Source organism: Artemia sp. Qi Xiang Cuo, chromosome 6 (genome assembly GCF_049724085.1).
Source record: "Artemia sp. Qi Xiang Cuo chromosome 6, ASM4972408v1, whole genome shotgun sequence".
In the NCBI taxonomy this organism is placed as follows: domain Eukaryota; kingdom Metazoa; phylum Arthropoda; class Branchiopoda; order Anostraca; family Artemiidae; genus Artemia; species Artemia sp. Qi Xiang Cuo.
Window position 1 is genome coordinate 31638988 of NC_142799.1, and position 17045 is coordinate 31656032.

General features: G+C 34.0%; 1 protein-coding gene across 1 annotated transcript in view; it reads right to left on the reverse strand.

The window, feature by feature from the left end:
- f (espin protein forked) overlaps positions 1-17045 on the reverse strand; it is a 136801-nt gene that overhangs the window by 44058 nt on the left and 75698 nt on the right. Inside the window, exons 7-8 of the mRNA XM_089090646.1 lie at positions 3967-4108; positions 1837-2051 (exon numbers count right to left, since the gene is read on the reverse strand). Coding sequence (XP_088946772.1) covers positions 1837-2051; positions 3967-4108 — 357 coding nt within the window. The remainder of the gene's footprint in view (positions 1-1836; positions 2052-3966; positions 4109-17045) is intronic.

A 17045-nucleotide genomic window follows, 5' to 3' on the forward strand; every position in this document is an offset into this window, starting at 1 on the left:
AAAATCCAAAATAGGAGAAGGAAAAATACAGAGAGAATCAGAAAAAGAGAAAGAGGGAAATTGAGAAAGACAGAAGAGTGAGTATTATCGCAATATAAAATTGTGGAATTTCAAAAAAGGAATGAAACTCATCCCCCCCCCCTCGTCCCTTCCTCGTGTCACACCTCAGTCAGTGCCATTCAGAATCTAATAAATTTTATTATCATTTATTTGTAATTAACTAAAAAAAAACTTTCCGAAAAAAAGTTTTTCAAAGAAGAGTACAGACCGCATTAAACTTAAAATCACCAAAAAAAAATTCATATAAAAACTCAAACTCAAAATGACCAGAAATTACTATTAAAGAAGAAATGAAACACAAAACGAACAGAAATTAAATAACCAAGCATAGCCAACAAACATACAACGGGTACTAATATAAATGAATAAATAAATCTTAAAACGAGCGAAACTTAAATTGAATATGCAAATCAAGCTTAAAACGAACAAAATCACTTAAAAGAGTTTGGCTATTGCCCCCTTCCCTAACTGTAAAAGTCTAAAGCCTACTGCGTCATTTGCGCTTCACTGAAAATGAATTATATTACAAATATTTTGTTTTGTACTTAAAACATTGAAAATAAAAATTACAGTGAAATAAAATCTTGAACTGCTGAGCTTTCAGCAATTAATGTCGTTATATATCAAAAATTCAGTTTAATTTTATTAGCTCTTTCTAAGGACTGTTCAAAACATACATACAGTTTTCAGTTGTAAGTGAAGTGACATCCCCTAAAAGTAAAGTAGGGTTTTCCGCGGCAGAAATTCTCCATGGGCAAATTATCACCAGGATAAATTTTCCATAAGGAAATTTTCTGCGGGAGAAACTTTAAATTGGAGGGGGGAATATACAGGAAAAATATTCTAAATAGAGGGAAATTTCTGACATGGCTTGAAAAAACGATCAGAAATAAAATAAATAACCTGTCTTTTTTCAAATGAAAGTGTGCTAAGGAGCATTTTTAAGGCACAATCCACCGCACGAAATTTTTTTGGGGGGGTTTGCAGCAAAGGTGGAATTGGCCGGGCTAATTTCCCAGAGGGGGGGGGGGGTGTGAGGATTTTACGCAGTAGGAACTTTCCATGGAGGAGTTTTGGGGGAGGAGAAATCTTCCATGAAGAGGGAAGCGGATTTCCCGGGATTAATTGAAAACGATCAAAAATTACATAAAAAAAGTTTTTTCAATTGAAAGTAAGGAGCAATTTTAAAATGTAGACAAACAAAATTTATTCTATATATGAAAAGAGCTACCCCATCCTCAATACCCCACACTTTACGCTAAAGTTTGACCCTTTGTCCCAATTCTTTAAAAGCGACTCCTGAAACACAAGGGCCGTTTAGTTAGAAACAGAAGCTTTTTCAAAGGTACTAAATAAGACTTTAACCTAAAGAGCACTTATTTTTTATTTAATAGTAATTTAAAGCCGACACGGTTTCTTTTTGTCTTTTTCTGACGTATTTTGACCAGCCCGATTACCGTTTTTGTTATTATTGTCAGGTTGCTTCCTTTTCGTCACTTCAAACTAATCTATACAAATTATTACCGATATCTACATTTTATCATCATATTAGACTCTTCAGTTTGTGACGGGGTCTAGCTCGGAGCCCTCCCTCTCCCTCTCAAATCCAGAATCGTTTAAACTGCAAAAGAGTTTTCGAGAGTAAGTATTTCTAGATGATTAAAGCTAGACTCTTTAAAAGAAGGTTCCGAAGGTATCATGCAAGTATAATAAATTCCAAGAGAATAAGTGGTGTAATTTTGATGAAATAATACTGCTTGAGAAAACATCTCTTACCGCCAGATGGGGCATAATATTTTCCAGTTGATGCACTAAGACTTGTTGAATCAGCAGCATCCTCCTTGCCACTCACCATTTCATAACAACTCTCCTGCTTTTTATTAAAAATGTCATGGTTACTCTGCTCTCCCAAAAATGAAGAAGGCATCGGAGGTGGTGGAGGAAGCGTGGAAGTCAATGATGGAACAGAAGTCGTTCTTTTCAGACTTCGGCTTGAAAGAAAAATGACTTCAATTATATCGTCTATTCGTTTAAAAAAAATTAAATCCACCATTAAATACTGATATACTATGAAGGGACAAGAACTTCGTTGATAAAATAAAAAGTAATTATAGCGTTCATTCTCCGTCACTAACATAATATTTTGATTTTTGTCATTCCAAAAGGAGTTGTGTAATTATTATAGTAAGTTTTGGATTGGAGTTTTCTTTGTTAGTTTTTGATCACAAGATTCCTTCTAGTTTGAGAATCTTGGGATTTATCAGCATCTGAGCGTTTCTTACACTACTTGGTTGATTTTGAGAAGGCCAATCAGCAAAAATGGATATTTTTAAAAGTGTATCCGAAAATTTACTAATTTTAGAGACCTTATTTGCTCCTGTTTCATTTGACATAGTTAATGCTGAGTTAACATATCAAATTTTCTTTCTTGTACGTCAATGGTTCACCAATTTTACTTCCAGTTATATAATAGGCAAGTTTCCTAAAAGGGATTCAAAACCTAAAAGGATCATCCTATGTCGCGCATTATAAACGTTTTTAGTTTCCTTTGCCAAACTATTTAGAACTTATTCGGTGGAATTGCTATAACTTCCAGAACTTGGATATGAGATACGAATAAACGACAGAAAACTAAAAGCTGACACCAACTTTCTCAGAAATTTCAGGAAAACCATTTAGATTTTCGTATTTTCTGCCAGAGATAGATATAATTAAACTTATATTATTAGAAAGTATGATTTTGTTTCAATTAAACGGAGCAGAACTTTCTTTTTAAGTCCAGAAAAGGACGGTTCCTAACAAGTGTCATCCTGAAAATCCTGAAAACGCCAAAAATCAGTTCATATCATTTAATCAATTCTACAGCTTTGGGAGTTCCATTTGGTGCCACCTCTTTTGACTGACAACCTCGTCGACACAGTTTCATTGCCTTTTCAATCTACCATTGAAAGCTATGGAAAATTTGTGATTTGCCTATGAAATTTGATTGAAAAGGAAACGTTACTATGGATTGTTTATCCAATAAAACTAACGTCTGTAGAGTGTCGCATAGCTACATTCTATTTATTAGGTGGCTGCTAAAATGGATTCTTTTTAGGAAGGGGTGCCTAAGACCTCAGAAAAGCATTTAGGCCCATATTTTCAAACTTTCCATCAGAGAAACTCCCCAATTATGGTCAAGACAATGTTTATATAGGAAAAGTATACCTTATTTTGAAAAGCAAATAAAAAACATGAGTGGATTTTTCTCGAAGAGTGTACTTCAAAAGTGGAATTTCAATGTAAAGAGTGGGAATGAGTGGGCGGTGCTCCACTCACCCTCAGGATCACCCAAGTATGGCATTAAAAACCAACAGAAATTAAATAAAAAAACAGTTTTTTTCAAATAAAATTAATGACCAAAAATAAAACTTAAAACACATGGAGATCAAACCGTCTATGAGGGAAAAACCCAACCTTGATCACCCTCCCCCACTATTTATCAAAAATATAAGAAACTTACTGAAAGCATTTATGAGTGCAACAAATGTAGTTAATAGGCAATAACATGTCCTTTATTTGCCAATTGTCTTTAAAAAATTCTACTGAAGATGTTACTGTTTAAAGCGAGTGCACATAAATTATCCATTCTTGAGGCATTGGGAAAGATATTTTATATTCCATTCCAATTTCCCACCTGTTTGAGCAGTCTTTCCTAAGGTATTCCTAAGGGCAAAAAGTAAAACTTTAGCAAAAGAAGAGGAGCGGTAAGGGTGAAACCCCATTAATTCATGAAACAATTTCTGTTCGTGTAAAGTTTTAATGTCGCTATTTACCTTCATTTGGAAAAAGTTGTTCTTTTTATTGTAGTCTTAAGAAGAAAAAAAAACATTTTTTGAACAAACATATGCTCTTAAGGTATCTTACCTATTCCGCTTTAAAGTATCATAAATTTCCTCTTTCATTTCTTCCGTAATTGGCAATGCGGTGTCTCTTGAAGAGTTCTTTGATCTACCATCAAGTGGGTTCTTTTCTAACGTCCCATTTTGAGACTCAAGATCCTTAAAGCCTGGAAGAGAAAAAGCAACAAAGGTAATTAAAATCGTTCTTTAAAAAAAATTCAATATTTCTTCCACTTTTTCTCAGTTGGGGAAAGAAAGGAATACTTCTGAAGGATATGGCATAGTGAAGGTTCTTATTCACTCCCAATAGATAAGGAGAGTGATAAAAATCTTTACAACCCAGATGATGGAGAGGCTACGTTTATCAGCAAGGAAATGGGGATTAAAAGGTGGTTGGTTTTGCTTGATCAGATACCCAAGAAACGTAGAAAGAGGCTTTTATAGGGTATTAAATTAAAAAAACAAGTTTTTTTTTACTTAAAGTAAGGAGAAACATTAAAACTTAAAACGAACAGAAACTATTACGTATATGAAGGAGGTTACCCCCTCCTCAATATCTCGCTCTTCACGCTAATTTTTTTTTAATACTAAAAAAAAAAAAACGCTTCTATACTAAACAAACCTTGTGTTTCAGGTGTCGTTCTTAAAGGATTGAGACAAAATTGAAACTTAAGTGTAAAGAGCGAGGTGTTTAGGAAGGGACAATCCCCCTCATATACGTAATACTTTCTGTTCGTTTTAAGTTTTAAGGTTGCTCCTTACCTTCAGTTAAAAAAAACTTGTTTTTTATTTATTTTCTGATTGATTTTTTAAATAATGGCAGGAAATCTGGCTCCACTTCCACAGAAAAATCCCTCTTCCTCGCAGAAATATCCTCTAGACCATTAATTCCCGGTGAAAATTTAACCCAGACATAAAAAGAATTTCGTGTCGGAATTCTGGTAAACTCCCCCATTCTGAATTTTCCCCTGAAAAGTTCACCCCCTGGAAACTTTCTTTCCCCATAGCAAATTCTCCCAGTACAAAATCCCCCAGAAGAAAAGTCACCCCCCGCCCCAACAGAAAAATGTATGCAGACTTCCCAATAACAAATATTATACGTAAATAATGGGCAAGTTTTATAACTTAAAGACCTTTCCCCAGGAGTTGCGTGGGGCCATATTATTTCAAATGGCATAATCATTGGGCCTTTCAACTATGCTGAACAAAATGGCTATCTCAAAATTTTGATCCGGCAAATATAAGGAAAAGGAGGCGTGGGAAGGGGCTTAGTTGGTCTCTAATCTTTTTGGCCACTTAAAAAGGACATTAGAATTTAATTTTCGTTTGAATGAGCCCTCTCCAGATATTTTAATATCGGGGTCAACTGGGTCTATACGATAACCACTGTAAAAAAAGAGAAAAAAAACACCAAATAAACAAACAAATAAACACACATCCATGATCTTTCTTCTGGCAAAAAATACAGAATTCTGCATTTTTGCAGATACGAATTTGAAACCTCCGCAGTAGGGTATCTGATACGCTGAATCCGACGGTGTGATTTTCATTAAGATTCTTTGATTTTTAGGGGGCGTTTCCCACTTTTTTTTGAAAATCAGGCAAATTTTCTCAGGCGTGTAGCCTTTAATGGGTAACACTAAAATTAATGAAATATATATATTTGAAATCGAACAGTTTGTGGTAACGAACTGTAAGTAAGAAGCGACCCGGCTCAATAGTAACCGAAACTCTAAAAAACAGAATTTGATACCAATAGATACATCAAAAGAATCAGATTTTTATTCTGATTTCAAAATATATAAGGCTCATCAAGCTTAATATTACCAATTAAAAGTTACTTGCCTGAGAAAATTTCCCTTATTTTCGAAAAAAGGAGGAAACACCTCCTAAAAGTCATAGAACTCTGATGAAAATCACAGTATCCGATTCAGCGTATCAGAGAACCCTTCTATAGAAATTTCAAGCTCATATCTGCAAAAATATGGAATTTTTTGTCAGAAGAAAGATCAAGGATGCGGGTTTATTTACTGTTTTTTTTTCCAGGGGTGATCGTATCGACCCAGTGGTCCTAGAATATCGCGGGAGGGCTCTTTTGAACAAAGTTCTAGTGCCCTTTTTAGGTGACCAACAAAAATGGAGGGCAGCCAGGCCCCCTTCCACGCTCATTTTTTTCCCAAAGTCACCCGATAAGAGTTTTGAGATAGTCATTTTGTTCAGCGTGGTTTAAAAATACAATAACTATGTCTTTGAGGATGACTTAATCCCCCACAGTCCCCGGGGGAAGTTCTTCAAGTTATGAACTTGGCCCAATGTTTACATATAGTATTGGTTATTGGGAAGTACACAGAAGTTATCAGGGGGGATTTTTTCTGGTAGTTAGGGGGGGGGGGGGTACGTGGGATGATCTTTCCGTGGAGGTAGTTTTCGTAGAGGAAGGGACATTGCTATGAAGGGCGCCGGATTTCCCACCATTATTTAAAAAACGATCGGAATTAAATAAAACAACACAATTTTTTTTCAACTGAAAGTAAGGAGCAACATCAAAACTTCAAACGAACAGAGATTATTACATATATGATTGAGTTCGCCCCCTAGTCATTACCTAACTCTTTACGCTCAAGTTTTTTTTAGTACTATCATCAGAGGTATTTATTGTAATTAACGGCATTTGTGATTATTAGGGTCATATAGGTCGTATATTAGGGTCATTCCCTAATATACGTAATAAAAATATACGAATATAGAAGTTCGTTACGTAAGCTAATTCGTAAGTTACGTCAGATCAAAATCTAGAGAAAGCCATTGAGCCAAAAAAAGTATATTAATATGCAAATTTCGTCTAAATTATTCATGTGCGGCGAGCCAAAATCAAAAACATTCAGAAATTAGATTAAAAAAACAAGTATTTTTAACAAGAGCGGATCCAGGATTTTTGTTCGGGGGGGGGGGGGGGGTTACACGATTTTTTCCCGTCTTTACAGGTATTTTCGTCTTTACAGGTCTTTTTTAGACTAATTTTCAACTCGGTCAAAAATTTAGGGGGGGGTCAAACCGGGTAACTCCCCGCCCCCCCCTGGATACGGCCTTGATTTTTAACTGAAAGTAAGGAGCGACATTAAAAATTAAAACGAACAGAAATTATTCCGCATATGAAAGGGGCTGTCCCCTCCTTAACGCCTCGCTCTTTACGCTAAAGTTTCACTCTGTCTCCAAACTTTATTTTTTAAAACAATAAAAACTTTGGCGTAAAGAGCGAGGCGTTGAGGAGGGGAAGACCCTTTTATATACAAAATAATTTATATTCGTTTTAAATTTTAATGTCGCTCCTTATTTTCTGTTTAAAAAAACTTTTTTTTTATTTAATCAGCATAAAAAGGCGATTCTTTCGATATATTTATGTGTATCAAAATTCCATTTTTTAGAGTTTCGGTTACTATTGAGCCTGGTCGCTGCTTACTTACAGTTCGTTACCACAAACTGTTTGGTGTAAGCTTGTAAGTGCTATTTCTATTTTGATTGAAATAAATTGTGGGTTTAGGGTGATTTAGATTTGTTATTTATTTCTTGTTTGTTTTGTAGTCCTACCCCATGGAGCTTGTGTGCTAAATAAATTACTGAGGATACCACAGCCACCAACGCTCCTCCTTCAACCCAATCAATGCTTTCCTCTTAACATCCTCCCTTTAAGAAGTTCCTTTAAATCCTTTCTTACAGCACCTCTTCCAACCCATTTGGGGACGACCTCCTTTTGTTTTGCCCTAGATGAAGCTAGCCCTAGATGCGGAGAAACATTTGGTTTTATAACTAGAGATCAGAACCCTTAATAATCCGGCGTCCAAAGAATGCATTTGTTAGTGACGAAGAACCCACTGCCTTTCCATCATAAACAACAAAATATAAGTTAAAAACAATAGAGAATTTTTTTCTATAAGACAGTGGAATGCGAACTCTAAATGAATATTTCGACCCTATATCCAAGAGATTTCAACCCTCAGCAAAACAAATGAGAAAAAAAATATAAAAGAAAGTCATATTAAAATACGATCGTTAAAACTTTAACGATCATTAAAGAGTCCTGGTTGAACTTCCTTGAATTAATGATGCTAGGACTGTTTTGAAAAGATTTTAGTTAAAAATATTTATTATAATGACGTCACTCTATTGGCCTCTTATAAATCTTATTCGATCTTTCTTACCAGAAGTGGCGTCAATGACTTAAAGGAAGGGGTTACTAATTACCTTCACTATTGTAAATTTGTGCCTTATTTATTTTCTTTACTGCTCTTTATTTAAGCAGTGCTACCTCTAATTTGTAGCAGTAAATCTATTTTTAAGTAAAGCCCATGAATCAATAGTCTTTGAGGGTGGAAGGGTGGCCCAAATCTTATGTGTGGCTCTTTCAGTTCTTTGTCAGTTCAGCTCTTTTATTAAACGTAATTCCGGCTCCTTTCAGGTTTGATCTCTTCAATCATTGTTAGGTCTGCTTTTTTTTATTGTGACATATTACGTTAAGTACTTGGGCTCGTTTTAATTATTAATGTTAATCTTCTTTTAATTATTTTTTTTTCTGTATTTAATCCGACTGGGAACTTACAATTCCAAAGTTATGGCGAAAACATAAGAGAAACTCACGATACTTTGTCAACTATTATAAGCATTTATTATCAGTTAATCACTGTTACGCGTGTTAATAACTAAGATTAATATGGTGATTAAGACTGGTTATGATAATAACTAAAATATGCGATTATTGTTATTGCAAGATTCAGTTTATCTTATGCTGACTCACTATTACTTTTTCGACACTAGGTGGGTAATTAGCTTTGGCAGCTTGTAACAAATAATTATTTCGATTAATATTTTCATATGGCAGTCCTTTCGGCTCAAAATTAGACAATAAGGAGCCGAGGGCTCAAACAATGTCACCAAGATTGCTGCTTTTGTCACTCTATTTTTTTATTTTATATATATATATATATATATATATATATATATATATATATATATATATATATATATATATATATATATATATATATATATATATATATATATATATATATATATATATATATATATATATATATACATATATACATATACATATATACATATATATATATATATATATATATATATATATATATATATATATATATATATATATATATATATATATATATATATATATATATATATATATATATATATTGCGGACGCGAAAATTACACTACTTGGAGCTGAGAATCAAAGCTGTGGAGTATATATTTTCAGTAAATAAATAAGGTAATCTGTTAAGGTAAAAAATGTTGCCAGGGTATAATTTTTTTTACCCGACATTGCATAAATTAAAGCCGAGATTGCAAAATCTGTCACCAAAAATACCAAGAAATGTCACTGAGAGTGATTTTTGCAGTTCATATTGTTGACTTATGAATATAGTGAACATATCACTTGATGCCTTTTTATGCTTACGCATAAAGTATAACCAAGAAAACAAGAAAAGACACCGAGACTTCTAGTAAAAAATGATGAGTATTAAAATAAAATAGTTTCACCGATAATTATGAAAATTGACCCCAGAGTTCGGAATTGTCACCAAGTATTCTAAGAAACGTCACCAACAATGCGCCGAATAGAGTCGAGATTACAAGAGATGTAACTGAGATTACCAGTAAAAAATTCGTATATATATGTAAAATGTGGTGAATAAAACTTCAAAAATGGAGCGAAGGATACTTGAATTTGAGCTGAGATTGCAACTCTTGTCACCCTTTTTGTCTCCAATGGGAGTCTTCTTTCTCTCAAGTCTTCTTTGTGGAAATTCAATTAAAATCAGAATATTTGCTGTAGTCTTTGCATAAGTAAATACACCTGTGCCTTCCATGCATCTTTATGGTCTCAATTTTTTTTTTGAGAAAATTTTTCAATAGACACTGAATCACAAATAATAATTACTCTTCAGATTTAGCAAAATAGTAAGTTGCAAATACTGAAACAAGCTTTGAATAATTTCATGAAAGCCAGAAGACACTTGAAATGGTGCAAATAAAAAAAAATAGTACATCATTCGAACCAATATTGTCAGAAATACTAAGCGGGAAACTTACAGTCTCCCACCTTAAACAACAAGGAAATAAAATTTTTGCATTGGTAGCATTGATGTGTCTCCTTTTATTTTCAAGGGGTGATCTGATTCTTATAGAATATTTGGAGAATGCCAATTTCAACGAAAATAGTAATATATAGTGCGCTTTTAAGCAACAAAAGAGATCACTCGACAGCAAAGTGCCGTTTCTGCCATTTTGTGACTAAGTACATCGATTTTTCTTCTGGGGACTAAAATGCCGGGAAATACAAATTCTAAGATTGCAATTTTATCTGTCATAGTCTAAATCCCTAAACTGAAGGATTACAGTGTATAGTAGAAGGTTAGAGCATGAGTAATATAACTGTTGTACCTCCTTTTTTTCCAGAAGTGACTAATTTTATCACAGGTCATAGATAATCACGAGGGACTCATTTAAATGGAAGTTAATATTTCTAATGTCTTTTTTAAGTTACAAAAGGGATCACGCCACAGTAGCGTGCCATTTTCTGCCAAAAAATAGCAATTTTATCCATAACACGAAGAAGTGGAAATTCTGGGATATTCAATGGACTGACAACTCGTTAAAAACCCTATGCAAAATCCATCCCTCCCCAAAATCCACCCTCAACATATCAAGCTTTTTTATGGTGTTTCCTATAATTCGTTGTCCTATGTGCGCTCCATGCCACACCCTTCGAGCAGCACTTCAGTTTTCCGTTTCTACCCTGAACCCCCCCCCCCCTCCAAAGGACACTGAAATTTGATAAACCAGATGAAATTTGCGTTTCCCATATACTTTCAAGTTCTGTGGGTTTTATTTACTTTAGTGTTAACATATCTGTACAAGCAACTCTTAGTGTTGGGAGGCATAAGACGGAAAAGGTCCATAAAGATATAACCAAGAAACAAACAGTCTGATTAATTCGTCACTCGATTCTCTATCCAAATATAATAATGATTTTCGTTGCAAATATTGACGGAAGTCTGAAAAAGATTGTTCTCTGATAAAATAGATTAAAACTTTTTTTTATTAAATTAAATCTCTTTTTGGTGCCCAGGCAAACTATTCACTTTCCAGACTAACTCTTTTTTAATATTTGAAAGAAAGTAGTTGAGCCATGTGAACCAAATGTTCAGGAAGTGATTTCAGGAATAGCAGTGATTTCAGGAACATACATTCACTATACATTCACTTCATCTTGGGACCTCTACTTTTCATTATTTTCATTGATCGAGTGAAACACTACCTGTCAGAGGCTGGTGTCATCCTGTTTGCAGATGACACTTCGCTCTTTCTGGCGGCGCCTTCTCTTGATGTTTTATATAATAAAATTCCTAATGCAGTTCCTGAATTTCTAACTTTTTCTCAGCAAAATATGTTAACCCTGAACTTTTCTAAAACTTTTTTCATGATATTTTCTAGACTTTCGTCTAGTGCTGGAAATGACCCTATCACGGTTCAAGAAACTGTGATAAAGAGAGTAACAGCAACGAAGTATTTGGGGTTTTTAATTGATGAAAACCTGTCGTGGAAAAACCATTCAAGTGCAATAGCTGAAAAATTAAGCAGAGGCCTTGGGGTGATGTAAAGAATTAAAAATCTAGTCCCAAAAAAGATCCTGAAAATGATTTATTTTTTTATATTTTACCCATATATTAGCTACGGATGCTCTATATGGGCAAGTAATTTTGTAACATGTTTCAAAAGAGTACAAAAACTTCAGAACAGAGCTGTAAAATTATTCTCTGAATTTCATGATTCTGAAGAGGTTCCTGCTCATGAGCATTTTAAAAAGAATAAATTAATAGATGTATCCCAAATTCAAGATTACCAGGTCGCGATTTTCTCGTATAAATATTTGAATCAGCTGCTCACCCCTGCTTTTGAAAATCTTTTTACTTTTAATAGAGACCGTCATGATCATAATACAAGAAAAGCTGATAACTTAACTCGTGAGTTTAGGAGCCCCACTCGGGCATCTTTTGTGATTCGCCATTATGGTCCCCATGTTTGGAATATATTGCCCGAGTGAGTGAAAAATGCGTCAAGTTTTCCGGCTTTCAAGTCATGGGCAAAGAAGTTTGTTTTAACTCGTGAGGGAATTTGGTGTTAAGCCCACTCCAGGTTGTCGTTCTATTTAAGGTGTTTCCCCGATTTACTTTGCTTTTTTTTTGCTTTTTTTCTATCTACTTCTTGTCTTTCCCTCTTTCTCTCTTTTTTCCTTTATTCCTTCATCAGATAAGTTTCTTGTGTGTTAATTAGCAAGGTATGAATGTTGTTTTAATTAGCTGAGAGTGATAACCTCGCTTGCCCTTTCAAGCTTATTGCCTTTCTTGGCAGGCGAAAGGCGAATAGTGTTTGTTTTCCTTTTTAATAAATGTATATCTCATCTCATATCTCATATACATTCACTTGACAGTTAAATGTTGTTTAAAAATGGAACTTTACTCAAAGAACACACTTTATTAATAATTGAAATTTAAGATAGCTGTGATAATTTGAAAAAAGAAACAAATTTGACGACATAAAGATAAAGAAAGGGGTGTTTAAAGCCAACAAAAATAATCGATGAATAAAGCAAATACATCGGTAGGACACCCCCCCCCCCTTCTTCAGAAATGGTCACTTAATAGCACCAAACGAAATCTTTGGATTGTGCAAATTGCAGATATTAGTGAAATGTTGGCCCTTGGAATTCAATTTTTGGCTATTAAATTTGTAATTATTTTAATTTTGATTTTATTTTGTTGTAATTTTTGTTAGTTTTCTGCGGTGTTTTGTTTTTAGATTTCTAATTCTTCCAATTTCGGTTTCAAGTTGTTTTTTTTTGTTGGCTTTCTGATTTCTTTGGTTATAATTTTCAAAAAACCAACAAAGATAAAAATCTCTAAAAAAAACAAACAAACAAACGAGACTGTGGCCAGTGGAGATAAAAGAAAAACAACAGAAACAAAACAACGCGGATATTTCGCCTGTATACAGACAAGGCTTATTCAGCAATAAAGACACACAAAAAAAAACAACAAAAAAAACAAGATAAAACTAAACCCCACAAAACACAACACCAAAAAAAAACAATAAAAATGTACCCTCGGAGCACACTAATCCACGTCGGGCCAATATTCTAAAATAGAGTTACTTCAATGAGGACACCAGAGTAACTGAGAATAAATAAAAAAACTGTAAATTCCATTAATTATTCAGATGCGAAATAATCCTTTTGTTAGCTATTACTGAAGCAAATCGTTTTGGTCTAACAGGTAAAATAGTCCCCTGGTGATTATTTAAAATATTTACTCCCTTATTAAAAATTGATTAACTCTTTAGAAGGTTATAATAAAATTGGTCAATATTTAAATTACCCGTTTCACTATTTATGTAAAGGTTAGCAAACATTTGTTTTTTAATTTATATGGCTTAAATGGCACATTGGTTGTACCACTTATCATTAGAAATAGCCAAGGCTTAATCAAATTTTACAAAATGGTCTGGTTGAAGCCAAATATGCTCTGCTAAAGCTGAAACGAAAGTTTCTGGAGGCTTGCTTAATTGTAGGGTTTTTTCTATTGAATTACGGTGTTCAATAAACCTTTCCAACAAATTGTTGGTGAGTCTCTATATTGGTAGGACTCACCAACAATTTGTTGAAAGGTTTATTGAACACCGTAATTCAATAGAAAAAACCCTACAATTAAGCAAGCCTCCAGAAACTTTCGTTTCAGCTTTAGCAGAGCATATTTGGCTTCAACCAGACCATTTTGTAAAATTTGATGAAGCCTTGGCTATTTCTAATGATAAGGGGTACACCCAATGGGCCAGGGAAGCCATAGAAATTAAAAAACATATGTTTACTAACCTTTCCATAAATAGGGACACGGGTAATTTAAATATTGACCCAATTTATGATAACCTTCTAAAGAGTGAATCAATTGTCAATAAGGGAGTAAAAATTTTAAATAATCACCAGGAGACTATTTTACCTGTTAGACCAAAACGATTTGCTTCAGTAATAGCTAACAAAAGGATTATTTCGCTACTGAATAATTAAAGTAATTTACAGTTTTTTATTTTTCCTCAGTTACTCTGGTGTCCTAACTGAAGTAACTTTATATGAGCATCCTTTCCCTACGTGTAGTAGTTTGCGCCGAGTTTACATTTTTGTTGTTTTTTTTTGTGGTGGTTTTATTGGTTTTTAGTTTTTTCTTGTTTTTTTGTTGTTTTTTTTGTGTCTTTCGTGCTGAAGAAGCCTTGTTTTTATACATGCGAAATATCAGATTTGTTTTGTTTATTTGGTTTTCCTTTTCTTTCCCCTGGCCACAGTCTTGTTTGTTTGTTTTTTTTTAGATATTTTTCTGTTTTTTGGTTTTTTGTCATTGCTGGCCGGTTAGGCTTAAGATCTTTCAGTTATCATTTTCGTTATATTCCAGCTGTCTCATCTATATTTATTACGTTTTCTTCTAATTTCCCCGATAGCGGCAAACCTGTGCTCCTCAAATATTTGCTTTTTATATCCAGTATTTTCTTTGGCCTTAAAAAACTCCTATTTTTGATCTTTATTTCTTCTAATTTGTTTTTTTTATATGGTAGGCCAACATGGCTTACAAAATTGTGTTTGATGACAGCCTTCACCTATAAAATAATATCTACAAAACTAGCGAAAGAAAATGATGCATGATAGTTCCTTGCAATCGTAGAACCTTGAAAAACTAGTGCTGTACTGGAAACTGAGCAAGGTTGAGTCCTTTAGAGAATTAATCTTCAAAAAATTTTCCCAAAAAACGTCTTTCATAGAAGAATGAAGATATGCGGTCAACCAAAGGAGAGTACAAATAAAGTGAAATAATAATTCAAACTTTGAACGAACAGAAATCACTATCCACGAATAAATAAGACCCAAAACGAAAAAAAATTAAAAGGAATAATCAAGCTAAACTTAAAAAAACAGACATTACTTCAAATAAGAGCAAGGTTAACGCCCCCTAGGCCTTCTAAAGGCCAGAGTGTCATTTGCACTTAATTGAAAACAATTTTCATGTCAAGGAGTGTTTTCATAACATCTACAGAAAAAAAAATGAAAACCCTGATACTAAGCAAGACTACTGAAAAGGACCAGTGAGAGTAGGCTGACTGTTTAACACATAATCCTATTGAGTCCTGTCTGTCTCGGCAATATTGTATTTATTAATGTTAAACAAGAAAAAAAACTTTAAAATAAATTTCGTTTCCTGTAAAGCACTCATGACACTCTTGCTTTTAGAAAGCTTGAAGCATTAGCCCTGCTCCTATTTGTAGTTTGTATATTTCTGTTTGTTTCAGGTTTGAATTATTATTCTACTTTCTTACTACTCGTCTTTGATTTAACCTTTTTATTTTACTTTTTAAATCAATTTCTGCTCGTTTTTAATTTACTTGGATTTTTTTTATTGGTTAACAAAATGCCCTTAACCGTTTCTGAGATATTGCAGATATGCTATTATGTCAACCTGGGTGCACATAGTGTCTTTTGATCTAGTTCGAAATACCCCTCTATATGCCTTAATTGTTTCAAGTTAATACACTTAGCCATTTCTGAGATATTGCATGTAAGTTCTTTTGACAGCCGGATCTAGTTGTGTATTTTTATTCGGTCCAAAATATCCCTGAACATTCCTTGAAAGTTTCAAGTTAATATCCTTAGCTATGCCTCAGATATTGTACATACGCCCTTTTCACAACTTGCATGTGCACAAAGTCTTTCAATTTAATTTTACATCCACCTCATCATACCTTGGAAGTTTCACTTAGTACCTTAAGTCGTTCCTGAGATAGGTTACTGCAGACACGTAATTTTTACAAAAAAAAAACTGGATGCAGATGGTGTCCTTTGATTTAGTTCAACATCTCTATCAACATACCCTAAAATTTTAATTTGACACCTTCAGCTGTCTCTGGATTTATATCCAACATCCCCCTCAAAATTCCGTGAAAGCTTCACCTTAATGCACTCAGTGTTTTTGAGGACCCAGGATCAAATATGCTACCATTCCCAATATTAAAGCTTAAATTTAAACAATTGGCAACTTCCATAATTTACAGCCCTTGCTCCACTGGGCTGTGGGGGTCATGTTATCACCAGAGGCAGTTATTGGACCTTTTGACTATTTTAACCAAGACGCCTATCTTAAAATTTTGATTGAATCTCTTTGGGGGGAGGGGATTAAAACTCAGAAGGGTGTGGAATGGGGGTTTGTGGCTCTCCAATCACTTTTGACTCTTAAAGACACTAGAACTTCTAATTTCTAATTAAATTACCTCTCCCCCAAGTTTCTACGACAACGCTTTCAACACAAAGTTGCCTACAGGAAAAAAAAATAATACATTGAAACCGTATTGCTCTTTACTGAGGCAGTGGTACTGTTTTTCTGTGGGCTGTGTGTTTTCTGTGAAGCGCTAGTTTTCAGAATTCTATAAGTCTAGGGAAAGTCGATTAATCAAATTATTTGAGTTGCATAAACTGCAAAGTAATTAATTTTTTTCATTTCAAATTTAAACTTGGCAATTTAGCTCTTTTGAAAGCACTAAAAAAAACTGTAGCGTAAAGAGCGAGGTTTTGACTTGGGGGAGAACCCCCTCATATACGTAATAATTTCTGTTCGTTTTAAGTTCTATTGTTGCTTCTTACTTTCAGTTGAAAAAAAAAAAAATTTAATTTAATTTCTGATCATTAATTTCTGATCATAGAAATGTCCCTTACCCCAAAGAAACATCCTCCACGGAAAGATTCTCCCGAGTAACCCCCTCTTCCGCCCCTCCCCCCCCCCCACCAGAATAAAAGCCTTCCTGAAAATGTCTGTATACTTCCCAATAACCAATACAATATGTAAGCAATGGGCAAAGTTCATAACTTGCAGCCCTTCCTCTGTGAACTGTGGGGGATTAAGTCATCCTAAAAGACATATTTATTAGATTTTCGACTATGCTGAACAAAATGGCTATCTCAAAATTTTAATCGGGTGACTTTGAGAAAAAA